Source organism: Salvelinus sp. IW2-2015, linkage group LG33 (genome assembly GCF_002910315.2).
Source record: "Salvelinus sp. IW2-2015 linkage group LG33, ASM291031v2, whole genome shotgun sequence".
Classification (NCBI taxonomy): domain Eukaryota; kingdom Metazoa; phylum Chordata; class Actinopteri; order Salmoniformes; family Salmonidae; genus Salvelinus; species Salvelinus sp. IW2-2015.
In genome coordinates, this window is record NC_036872.1 from 30,574,854 (window position 1) to 30,588,789 (window position 13,936).

At 42.8% G+C, this 13,936-nt stretch overlaps 1 protein-coding gene across 1 annotated transcript in view; it reads left to right on the top strand.

Annotated features, from left to right (window-relative positions):
- The window catches only part of LOC111957566 (protein patched homolog 1-like), an 87,562-nt gene that overhangs the window by 47,472 nt on the left and 26,154 nt on the right, over positions 1 to 13,936 (top strand). The window contains 1 exon segment of the mRNA XM_070437089.1: positions 6,569 to 6,752. Within this exon segment, the coding sequence (XP_070293190.1) occupies positions 6,569 to 6,752 (184 nt within the window).

The window sequence follows — 13,936 nt, forward strand, 5'->3', positions numbered from 1 at the left end:
ATCTCTGTAATTGCAAACAAAGGTTTCTGTACCAAATATTAAGTTCTGCTTTTCTGATGTATCAAATACGTATGTCATGCAATAAAATGCAAATGAATTACTTAAAAATCATACAATGTGATTTTCTGGATTTTTGTTTTAGATTCCGTCTCTCACAGTTGAAGTGTACTTATGATAAAAATGACAGACCTCAAATATACTGACCACAAATTCCAATTGGATATACTTAAACTCTTTAACATCATCCTTAGCTCTGGCATCTTCCCCAATATTTGGGACCAAGGACTGATCACCCCAATCCACAAAAGGGGATACAAATTTGACCCCAATAACTATGCGTCAACAGCAACCTTGGGAAAATCCTCTGAATTGTCATTAACAGCAGACTCGTACATTTCCTCAATGAAAACAATGTACTGAGCAAATTTCAAATTGGCTTTTTACCAAATTACCGTACGGCAGACCACGTATTCACCCTGCACACCCTAATTGACAAACAAACAAACCGAAACAAAGGCAAAGTCTTCTCATGCTTTGTTGCCCTCAAAAAGCTTTTGACTCAATTTGGCATGAGGGTCTGCTATACAAATTGATGGAAAGTGGTGTTGGAGGAAAAACATGCGACATTATAAAATCCATGTACACAAACAACAAGTGTGTGGTTAAAATTGGCAAAAAACACATTTCTTTCCACAGGGCCGTGGGGTTAGACAGGGATGCATCTTAAGAACCACCCTCTTCAACATATTTATCAACAAATTGGTGAGGGCACTAGAACAGTCTGCAACACCCGGCCACACCCTACTGGAATCTGAAGTAAAATGTCTACTGTTTGCTGATAATCTGGTGCTTCTGTCCCCAACCAAGGAGGGCCTACAGCAGCACCGAGATCTTCTGCATTGATTCTGTCAGACCTTGGCCGAGCCAGTCAAGGACTGGGAAGCGGGTCGGATCACAGACAAAAATAATGGTGTTCCAAGAAAGGTCCAGTTGCCAAGACCAAAAATACAATCTCGAAACCGTTGCCCTAGAGCACACAAAAAACGATACATATCTCGGCCTGAACATCAGTGCCACAGGTAACATCCACAAAGCTGTGAACAATCTGAGAGACAAGGCAAGAAGGTCCTTCTATGCCATCAAAAGGAACATAACATTTGACATACCAATTAGGATCTGGCTAAAAATACTTGAATCAGTTATAGAGCCCATTGCCCTTTATGGTTGTGAAAATTAGAAAATCTGCATGCAGAATTCTGCAAAAATATCCTGAGTGTACAACGTAAAACACCAACTAATGCATGCAGAGCAGAATTAGGCTGATACCCGCTAATGATCAAAATCCAGAAAAGAGCTGTTAAATTCTAAAAGGAAGCAATTCCCAAACCTTCCATAACAAAGCCATCACCTACAGATAGATGAACCTGGAGAAGAGTCCCCTAAGCAAGCTGGTCCTGGGGCTCTGTTCACAAACAGACCCCACAGAGCCCCAACSAAATCATGAAAAAACAAAAAGATAATTACTTGACACATTGGAAAGAATGACCAAAAAAACTGAGCTAACTAGAATGCTATTTGGCCCTAAACAGAGAGTACACAGTGGCAGAATACTTGACCAATGTGACCCACTCAAAATTAACGGAAAGCTTTGACTCAGTGAGCATAGCCTTGCTATTGAGAAAGGCTGCCGCAGGCAGCCTGGCTCTCAAGAGAAGACAGACTATGTGCACACTGCCCACAAAATGAGGTGGAAACTGAGCTGCACTACCTAACCTCCTGCCAAATGTATGACCATATTAGAGACACATATTTCCCTCAGATTACACAGACCCACAAAGAATTGGAAAACAAACCCAATTTTGATAAACTCCCATATCTATTGGGTGAAATACAACAGTTTGCCATCACAGCAGTAAGATGTGTGACCTGTTGCCACAAGACAAGGGCAACCAGTGAAGAACAAACACCATTGTAAATTCAACCCATATTTATGTTTATTTATTTTCCCTTTTGTAACTATTTGCACATAATATGACATTTGAAACGTCTTTATTCTTTTTTAAACAGTGTTTACTGTTAATTGTTATTGTTTATTTCACTTTTGTTTATTATCTACTTCACTTGCTTTGGCAATGTAAACATATGTTTCCCATGACAATTCAGGCCTTCAATTGAGAGCGAGAGAGAGAGAGAGAGAGAGCGAGAGCAACGGAAAGGGAAATAAAAGGATTGGGAAAGAGAAAGAGAGGAAACAGGTATGAGAAAGAGAGTGAGGGAAAAGAGGGGGGACAGGAGAGGGGAAGGGAGCAAGCAAGGTAAGGTGAGAGAGAGAGGCTGCCTTTGCTACTGCTATCAAGAGCCCTTTTGTTCTCTGTCCGGATCTGACTGTGGTGTAGGACATTCTGGGTATCCGTAGGGGTCAGGAGAAGCAAGCGCAAGCAACATTTGTACAGATGCTGTGTTATTTTTATAGCTTTACTCCATTTGCAGGGTGGCATTTTCTTCAGTGTTAACAGCAAGGTTAACTGCACACAGACGCACATAGGGACCCCAGCCAATTTTTTTATTGTTACGCTAACTCAAGCTATCCCCCCCAAACCTCCCCCAATACCTACCCACAGGACTCCTCCTCACCCCTACCCCGGCCTCTGTGAATGAGGGATTTATTGTCATGAGAAGGGTGAGTGGCGTGGAGCGGTGTGTAGTAATGGCTGTACCTCTCAGGAGGTAGCTAGCTACTAATCACCGCTCTCACAAGGGAGGGAGTTACAGCCCTCAGAGAGTCCCGAGAGGAGGGAAGCTAGCACTAGCCCATAGGCTAGTTAGCTCTGTGGGGAGAAGGAGCTACAGTAGCTAGCTGCTTCTGTTAGGGAATCAAATCAAATGTATTTATATAGCCCTTCTTACATCAGCTGATATCTCAAAGTGCTGTACAGAAACCCAGCCTAAAACCCCAAACAGCAAGCNGATACCCGCTAATGATCAAAATCCAGAAAAGAGCTGTTAAATTCTAAAAGGAAGCAATTCCCAAACCTTCCATAACAAAGCCATCACCTACAGATAGATGAACCTGGAGAAGAGTCCCCTAAGCAAGCTGGTCCTGGGGCTCTGTTCACAAACAGACCCCACAGAGCCCCAACSAAATCATGAAAAAACAAAAAGATAATTACTTGACACATTGGAAAGAATGACCAAAAAAACTGAGCTAACTAGAATGCTATTTGGCCCTAAACAGAGAGTACACAGTGGCAGAATACTTGACCAATGTGACCCACTCAAAATTAACGGAAAGCTTTGACTCAGTGAGCATAGCCTTGCTATTGAGAAAGGCTGCCGCAGGCAGCCTGGCTCTCAAGAGAAGACAGACTATGTGCACACTGCCCACAAAATGAGGTGGAAACTGAGCTGCACTACCTAACCTCCTGCCAAATGTATGACCATATTAGAGACACATATTTCCCTCAGATTACACAGACCCACAAAGAATTGGAAAACAAACCCAATTTTGATAAACTCCCATATCTATTGGGTGAAATACAACAGTTTGCCATCACAGCAGTAAGATGTGTGACCTGTTGCCACAAGACAAGGGCAACCAGTGAAGAACAAACACCATTGTAAATTCAACCCATATTTATGTTTATTTATTTTCCCTTTTGTAACTATTTGCACATAATATGACATTTGAAACGTCTTTATTCTTTTTTAAACAGTGTTTACTGTTAATTGTTATTGTTTATTTCACTTTTGTTTATTATCTACTTCACTTGCTTTGGCAATGTAAACATATGTTTCCCATGACAATTCAGGCCTTCAATTGAGAGCGAGAGAGAGAGAGAGAGAGAGCGAGAGCAACGGAAAGGGAAATAAAAGGATTGGGAAAGAGAAAGAGAGGAAACAGGTATGAGAAAGAGAGTGAGGGAAAAGAGGGGGGACAGGAGAGGGGAAGGGAGCAAGCAAGGTAAGGTGAGAGAGAGAGGCTGCCTTTGCTACTGCTATCAAGAGCCCTTTTGTTCTCTGTCCGGATCTGACTGTGGTGTAGGACATTCTGGGTATCCGTAGGGGTCAGGAGAAGCAAGCGCAAGCAACATTTGTACAGATGCTGTGTTATTTTTATAGCTTTACTCCATTTGCAGGGTGGCATTTTCTTCAGTGTTAACAGCAAGGTTAACTGCACACAGACGCACATAGGGACCCCAGCCAATTTTTTTATTGTTACGCTAACTCAAGCTATCCCCCCCAAACCTCCCCCAATACCTACCCACAGGACTCCTCCTCACCCCTACCCCGGCCTCTGTGAATGAGGGATTTATTGTCATGAGAAGGGTGAGTGGCGTGGAGCGGTGTGTAGTAATGGCTGTACCTCTCAGGAGGTAGCTAGCTACTAATCACCGCTCTCACAAGGGAGGGAGTTACAGCCCTCAGAGAGTCCCGAGAGGAGGGAAGCTAGCACTAGCCCATAGGCTAGTTAGCTCTGTGGGGAGAAGGAGCTACAGTAGCTAGCTGCTTCTGTTAGGGAATCAAATCAAATGTATTTATATAGCCCTTCTTACATCAGCTGATATCTCAAAGTGCTGTACAGAAACCCAGCCTAAAACCCCAAACAGCAAGCAATGCAGGTGTAGAAGCATGGTGGCTAGGAAAAACTAGAAAGGCCAAAACCTAGGACGAAACCAAGAGAGGAACCAGGCTATGAGGGGTGGAATGGAGTTAACTTAGTTGTAAGAGAAATGTGCTAGCTAGTTTGATGTGATGAAGAAGTGTGCTGTAATAGATGTAAAGTTCAGGAGCTAGCTACTAAGGCCTGAGCTATAGCCATGGGAGGGAGGGTAGCTAGCTACGAGCTATATCCATGGGAGGGTAGCTAGCTACAAGCTATAGCCATGGGAGGGAGGGTAGCTAGCTACGAGCTATAGCCATGGGAGGGAGGGTAGCTAGCTACGAGCTATAGCCATGGGAGGGAGGGTAGCTAGCTACTAGCCAGCCCTGTTGTGGAAGTGAGGTAACCAAATAGTTGTGTAGTGGAAATGAGGTAGCATTGTGAGAGAAAGTAGAGAGGGGATCTAGTTATCTCTCAAAGGACTAGGAGGGAGCACACTGTATCAGGGCTGTGCGAGCTAGCCTTTGCTTGCTAGTTCTGTTGGAGAGGTAGGCTGGTTCTCAACACGTTACAGGCATGCTTTTTTGTTCTCAGGAGACTAACACATCTGACCGCACCTGAAAAGCTGATTTGACATTTCCATTTTCCATCTTTAAATGTAGGCCTAATAATTCTGTGAAGGTCACTGAGAAGTACGGGAATTTTCAGAAGGCACCAGTGTTTGACTGTTTACTTTTCTTTGAGTTGGAGAGAGGGAGAATTTTCTCTCTTATTTTTAAAGCGGGTGCGTTTTCTCATGCTCATGCATGGGTATAATTTCTGTGGTGGGTTCATCTGGAGGAAGTTTTGGTTAACATGTTGTTTCTACAATTCACGCCTGTTGCTAACCACCAATATATCTCTCCTCTCTTTCTTATTGCCTTGTCCTCCCTCTCTCTCCTCCTTACCTTCCCCCTCCTCCTTACCTTCCCCCTCCTCCTCACCTTCCCCCTCCTCCTCACCTTCCCCCTTCTCCTTACCTTCCCCCTCCTCCTTACCTTCCCCCTCCTCCTCACTTCCCCTCCTCCTTACCTTCCCCCTCCTCCTTACCTTCCCCCTCCCTCCTCACCTTCCCCCTCCTCCTCACCTTCCCCCTCCTCCTCACCTTCCCCCTCCTCCTCACCTTCCCCCTCTCCTTACCTCCCCCCTCCTCCTCACCTTCCCCCTCCTGTTACCTTCCCCCTCCACACCCCTCCTCCTCACCTCCCCCTCTCCTCACCTCCCCTCCCTTACCTTCCCCCTCCTCCTACCTTACCCCTCCTCCTTACCTTACCCCTCCTCCTTACCTTCCCCCTCCTCCTTACCTTCCCCTCCTCCTCCTCACCTTCCCCTCCTCCTCACCTTCCCCTCCTCCTCACCTTCCCCCTTCTCCTTACCTTCCCCTCCTCCTTACCTTCCCCTCCTCCTCACCTCCCCCTCCTCCTCACCTCCCCCTCCTCCCATCTTCCCTCCTCCTTACCTTCCCCCTCCTCCTCACCTTCCCCCTCCTCCTCACCTCCCCCTCCTCTCACCTTCCCCTCCTCCTCACCTTCCCCCTCTTCCTTACCTCCCCCTCTTCCTTACCTCCCCCCTCCTCCTTACCTCCCCCCTCCTCCTCACCTTCCCCCTCCTGCTTACCTTCCCCTCCACACCTCCCCCCTCTCCTCACCTTCCCCCTTCTCCTCACCTTCCCCCTCCTCCTTACCTTCCCCTCCTCCTTACCTTACCCCTCCTCCTTACCTTCCCCCTCTTTACCTTCCCCTCCTCCCCACCTTCCCCCTCATCCTTACCTTCCCCCTCCTCACCTTCCCCTCCTCCTTACCTTCCCCCTCATCCTACCTTCCCCCTCCTCCTCACCTTCCCCGTCCTCCTTACCTCCCCCTCCTCCTCACCTTCCCCCTCCTCCTTCTCTCCCTCTATCCTTCTTTTCGATTATTAACTATTCTCTAGCTGACTAGGCAGCGCTTGGTGGATGCGGATGGCATCATCAACCCAGTGGCATTTTACATCTACCTGACTGCGTGGGTCAGCAACGACCCGGTGGCGTACGCAGCCTCGCAGGCCAACATACGGCCCCACCCCCCGGAGTGGCTCCACGACCGCACAGACTCCATGCTCGAGACACGCCTCAGCAGTGAGTGACCAATCACAGCACACTTTACCACCACAAACGCCTTTCAATGGCCAATCATATCAGACACGCTTTTTTGCTCTCAATAATTATTTAGCACACTGGCCTACAGATTTGTCAATTGAATTAAAAAAGACTTTATTTAAGAAGTGTGCAGGAACTCATTTGTTTTGCCTCTGGTACCTCTGGTAGCTCATACTGCTTTATGGTGACATGGAGCTATCCATCTGATTGTATTGCTAAACACACTCATATAGATTTATGAACTACTTGTTGTGTTTTGTGGCCTAATTATTCCATGGGTCATTTCACCTTGAGCATAACATTTGACTTATTGTGCTCAACTTCACTTCCATAGGCTTTTATTACATTTGAGTTGCAGTTATTTTAGAGTACCTGTTTGTGTCATTCCATCTGTGGAGTTAATGACTCTTATCTACTTTCTGGTTTTAACTGAGCTAGTTTACAGTATACTGTGTGTGTGTGGGTGTGGGTGTGGCGGGGGGGCAGGGAATAGCACGCTGTGGTACTCTAATGGTGCCTGTGGTGAATGTCATAACTCTTACCACAACAGGCCGCTATGGATTACACACACACACACACACTTAAAACTCTGTGACCCCAGAACTGCCTACACCCTGTTCTCATTTCCTTACCACACACAGTGAGAGTGCACGCGCACAAAAGAAAAGGGAAAGAAAATTATTGGGAAAGAGAAAGAGAGGAAAAGGGTGTGAGAAAGAGAGTGAGGGAAAAGAGGGTGGACAGGAGAGGAGAAGGGAGCAAGCAAGGGGAAGAGAGAGAGAGGCTGCCTTTGCATTACAGGGGGGAAGATGTGATTGGATAACAAGCAGTGAGTGTAAATATGATTGGCTAAGCAGGGTAGAGTGCTTGGCTGTACAGGAACCCCCTGGAGCAGAGCTATGTTGGCAGAGCTCCAACTCCCAGTCCTAATGGAGATTTATAGTGGAGATTATAATGGGCCAAACCATGTTAGCAAGTAGTGCTGGCTGACCCTCCAGGCACTGGAAAGCACACAAGCACACACACACACCACAGYGAGTCTTTGCGGTGTCATTTTTGGGATGTTTTTGATCAAACTTATGTTTTTGAAAGAAAAGTATTTGAAAGAAATTTCTAGGCAAAACAATATGGAATGGATGTTATGGTGTGGGTGTGGTGGGTATAGGATATTATAGTGGGGTGTGGTAGGTATAAGATATTACAGTGGGGTGTGGTGGGTATAAGATATTATAGTGTGGTAGGTATAAGATATTCAGTGGGGTGTGGTGGTAATAGATATTATAGTGTGGTAGGTTTAACGATATTACAAGTGGGGTGTGGTGGGTATAAGATATTATAGTGTGGTGGGATAAGATATTATAGTGGGGTGTGGTGGATATAAATTTATAGTGGGGTGTGGTGGATATAAGATATTAGTAGGGGTGGTGGTGGGTATAGATATTATAGTGGGGGATATTATATGTGGGGTGTGGTGGGTATAAGATATTATATGTGTGGTGGTATAAAGATATTATAGTGGGGGTGGTGGTGGGTATAAGATTTATTAGGATGGTGGTGGAATATAAAGATATTATAGTGGGGTGTGGTGGATATAAGAATATTATAGTGTGGGTGTGGTGGGTATAGATATTATAGTGGGGTGTGGTGGGTATAAGATATTATAGTGGGGTGTGGTGGGTATAAGATTTATAAGTGGTGGTGGATTATAAGATATATATACAGTGGGGGTGTGGTGGAATATAAGAATATTACGTAGTGTGGGGTGTGGTGGGTGAAGGATATTTATAGTGGTGGTGGATATAAGATATTATAGTGGGGTGTGGTGGGTAAAGAAATATTATAGTGGTGGTGGATATAGATATTATAGTGGGGTGTGGGGGTGGATATAAGATATTATAGTGTGGGTGTGGTGGGTATAAGATATTATAGTGGGTGTGGTGGGTAAGATATTATAGTGTGGTGATATAGATATTACAGTGGGTGGTGGTGGATATAGATATTATAGTGTGGTGGATATAAGATATTAAGTGGGGTGTGGTGGTATAGATATTATAGTGGGTGTGGGTGGTATAAGATATTATAGTGGGGTGTGGTGGGTATAAGATTATTATATGTGGTGGTGGATATAAGATATTACAGTGGGATGTGGTGGATTAGATATTTAGTACGGTGGATATAAGATATTATAGTGAGGTGTGGGTGGGTATAAAATATTATAGTGGGGTGTGGTTGGGTATAAGATATTTATAGTGTGGTGGGTATAGATATTATCAGTGGGGTGTGGTGGGATATAGATATTATAGTGGAGTGTGGTGGGTATAAGATATTATAGGTGGGGGTGTGGTGGGTATAAGATATTATTTGTGGGGTGTGGTGGGTATAAGATATTATAGTGGGGTGTGGTGGGATAATAAGATATTATAGTGGGGTGGATTATAAGATATTATAGTGGGGTGTGGTGGTATAAGATATTATAGTGGTGTGGGTATAAGATATTATAGTGGGGTGTGGTGGATATAAGGATATGTATAGTGGGGTGGTGGGTGGGATATAAAATATTATAAGTGGGGTGTGGTGGGTATAAAATATTATAGTGGGGTGTGGTGGGTATAAGATAGTGGTGGTGGGTATAAGATATTATAGTGGGGGTGTGGTGGATATAGGATATTTATAGTGGAGTGTAGTGGGTATAAGATATTATAGTGGGGTGTGGTGGATATATAAGAAATATTTATAGTGTGGTGGGTATAAGATATTATAGTGGGGTGTGGTGGATATAGGATATTATAGTGGGGTGTGGTGGGTATAAATATTATAGTGGGGTGTGGTGGCTATAAGATTTATAGTGGGGTGTGGTGGATATAAGATATTATAGTGGGGTGTGGTGGGTATAAAATATTATAGTGGGTGTGGTGGAATATAAGATATTATAGGTGGGGTGTGGGTGGATATAAGATTATAGTGTGGTGGGTATAAATATTATAGTGGGGGTGGGTGGTATAGATATTAAGTGGGCGTGTGGTGGATATAAGATATTATAGTGGGGTGTGGTGGATATAAGATATTATAGTGGGGTGTGGTGGATAATAAAATATTATAGTGGGGTGTGGTGGGTATATAAGAATATTATAGTGTGGGGGTATAAGATTTATAGTGGGGTGTGGTGGAATATAGGATATGTATAGTGGGGTGTGGTGGGTATACGATATTATAGTGGTGTTGGTGGGTTATAAGATATTATAGTGGGGTGTGGTGGATATAAATATTATAGTGGTGGTGGGTATAAGATATTATAGGTGGGTGTGGTGGATATAAGATATTATAGTGGGGTGTGGTGGGTATAAAATATTATAGTGGGGTGTGGTGTATAAGATATTATAGTGTGGTGGTATAAGATATTATAGTGGGGGTGTGGTGGTATAGATTATAGGTGGGGGTATAAGATATTATAGTGGGGTGGGTGTATAGGAGTTATAGTGGGGTGGTGGGTGGGTATAAGATATTATAGTGGGGTGTGGTGGGTTAAGAATATTATAGTGTGGTGGGTATAAGATATTATAGTGGGGTGTGGTGGATATAGGATATTATAGTGGGGTGTGGTGGGGTATAAGATATATAGTGGGGTGGTTGGTGGATTATAAGATATTATAAGTGGGGTGTGGTGATAAAGATATTAAGGGGGAATATATTATTGAGGTGGGTGGTTTGAATATTTAGTGTGTGGGTAAAGATATTATAGTGGGGTGTGGGTATAAGAATATTGATGTGGGGTGGTGGTGGTATAGTATTATAGTGAGGGTGGGGTATAAGATATTATAGTGGGGTGTGAGATTTTGTGTGGGAAAGATAGTTCTAGTGGGGTGTGGGTGGTATAGAGATTTATTAGTGGGGTGTGGTGGGTATAGATTAGTGGGTGGATAATTTATTGGGTGTGGTGGGTATAAGAATTGATAGTGGGGTGGTATATAATGATATTATAGTGGGGGTGTGGGTGGGGTATAATAGATATTATAGTGGGGTGGGGGGTATAGAGATATTATGTGGGGTGTGGTGGTATAAGATATTATAGGTGGGCGTGTGGTGGGTATAGATATTATAGTGGGGTGTGGTGGATATAAGATATTATAGTGGAGTGGTTGGTATGAGTGGTGATACGAATATTATCGTGGTGTGGGGTATAAGATATTATAGTGGGGGTTGGGATATAGATATTATTGTGAGGTGTGGTGGGTATAAGATATTATAGTGTGGTGGTATAGAATATTATAGTGGGGTGTGGTGGTATAAATATTATAGTGGGTGTGGTGGCTATAGATTTATAGTGGGTTTTGTGGGTAAGAATATTATATGGGGTGTGGTGGGTTACAGAATATTAAGTGGGGTGTGGTGGATATAAGATACTTATAGTGGGGTGTGGTGGGTGATAAGATATTATAGTGTGGTGGGTATAATATATTATGTGGGGTGTGGTGGATTATAGGATATTAGTAGTGGGGTGTGGTGGGTATAAGATATTATAGTGGGGTGTGGTGGGTATAGATATTATAGTGGGTGTGGTGGATATAAGATATTATTGGGTGTGGTGGGTATAAGATATTATAGTGGGGTTGTGTGGAATATAAGATATTATGTGGGGTGGGTGGGTATAAGATATTTGTGTGTGGGTATAAGATATTTATAGTGAGGTTGTGGTGGAGTATAAGATATTATAGTGGGGGTGTGTGGGTGATATAGAAATATTATAGGGGTGTGGTGGGTATAAGATATTATAGTGTGGGGGTAGATAATTGAGTGGTTAGGTGATTAATTATAGTGGGGTGTGGTTGAGTTAATATAGTTGTCATAGATATTATAGTGGGGTGGGTGGTATAAGATATTACAGTGGGTGTGGTGGATATAAATATTATAGTGGGGTGTGTGGTGGGTATAAGATACTTATAGTGTGGTGGGATAGATATTATAGTGGGGGTGTGGTGGATATAGGATATTAGATGTGGCGTGTGGGGGTATAAGATATTATAGTGGGGTGGTGGGTATAGATAATTATAGTGGGGTGTGGTGGTTATAAGAATTATGTGGGTGTGGTGGATAATAAATATTGAGTATTGGGGTGTGGTGGTATAAGCATATTATAGTGGGTGTGGTGGGTATAAGATATTATAGTGTCGGTGTGGTTGGATAAGGATCATTATAGTGGGTGTTGGTGGGGTATAAGATATTATAGTTGGGGTGTGGTGGAGTATAAATATTATAGTGGGGTGTGGTGGGTATAATAATTAATAGTGGGGTGGGTGATAAGATATTATAGTGGGTGTGGTGGATATAGGATATATAGTGGAGGTGTCGGTGGGTAAAAGAATATTATAGTGGTGGTGGGTATAAGATATTATAAGTGGGGTGTGGTGGATATAAAATATATTATAGTGGGGTGTGGTGGGTATAAGATATTATAGTGTGGTGGGTATAAGATATTATAGTGGGGGTGTGGTAGATTTTAGTGGGGTGTAGGTGGTAATTTATGTGGAGTTGTGGTGGGTTAAATATTATAGTGTGTGGGTTATATTTGTGGGTGGGGATATAAGATATTATAAGTGGGGTGTGGGTGGGTATAAGATATATTCATAGTGGGGTGGTGGGGATTAAAATATTATTAGTGGGTGTGGTGGTATAAGAATTAATAGTGGTGGTGGTGTATAAAATACTTAATAGTGGGGTGTGGTGGATATAGAGATTATTAATAGTGAGTGTGGTGTGGTATAAGAATTTATAGTGGGGTGTGGTGGAGTATAAGATATTATAGTGGTGTGGTGGTTATAAGATATTATAGTGGGTGTGGGTGGATATAAGATATTATAGGGGTGAATGTATAGTGAGGTGTGGTGGGTATTAAGATTTATAAGTTGGTTTGGGTATAGATATTATACGTGGGGTGTGGTGGATATAAGATATTATAGTGGGGTGGGTATAAGACTAGTTATAGTGGTTTGGTGGGTATAAGATATTATAGTGGGGTTGTGGTGGTATAAGATATTATAGTGGGGTGTGGTGGGATTAAGATATTATAGTGGGGTGTGGTGGGTATATGATATTATAGTGTGTTGGGTATAAATATTATGGGGTGGGTGGATATAAGATATTTATAGTGGGGTGTGGTGGGTATAAGATATTATAGTGGGGTTGTGGTGGGTATAAGATTTATAGTGGGGTTGTGGTGGATATAAGAATTATAGTGGGGTGTGGTGTGGGTATAAGATATTATAGTGGGGTGTGCGTGGATATAAGAATATTTAGTGGGTGTGGTGGGTAATAAGATTATTAAGTGGGGTGTGGTGGGTATAAGATATTATAGTGTGGTATAGATATTATAGTGTGGTGGATATAAGATATTATAGTGAGGTGTGGTGGGTATAGATATTATAGTGTTGGTATAAGTGTGGGGTTGATATGATATAGATATTATAGTGGGGTGGGTATAAGATTATTATATGAGTTTGGGTGGGTATAAAATATTATAGTGTGGTGGTTATAAGATATTACAGTGGGGTGGTGGATATAGATATTATAGTGGGGTGTTGGTGGGTAATAAGATATTAGTGGGTTTGTGGATATAAGATAGATTATAGTGGGGTGTGGTGGATATAAGATATTATAGGGTGGTGTGGTGGTATAGATATTATAGTGTTGGGTATAAGATTATAGTGGGGGTGGGTGGATATAAGATATTTAGTGGGGTGGGTTGATAAGATATTATAGTGGGTTTGGTGGGTAAAAATATTATAGTGTGGTGGTTATAAGATATTACAGTGGTGGTGGATATAAGAATTATAGTGGGGTTGGTGGGTATAAGATATTATAGTGGGGTGGGTGGGTATAAGATATTATAGTGTGGTGGAAAAGATATACTTAAGTGTGGTGGGTATAACATTATTTATAGTGGGTGTGTGGTATAAGATATTATAGTGTGGTGGATATAAGATATTATAGTGGGGTGTGGTGGGTATAGATTATTATAGTGGGTGGGTATAAAAGACGTGGTGGATACATATTAATAGTGTGGTGGGTATAAGATATTATAGTGTGGTGGTGTATAAGATATTATAGTGGGTGTGGTGTAAATTAAGATACTTATTACACGAACGGGTGGGTGTTGTGGGGATATAAGA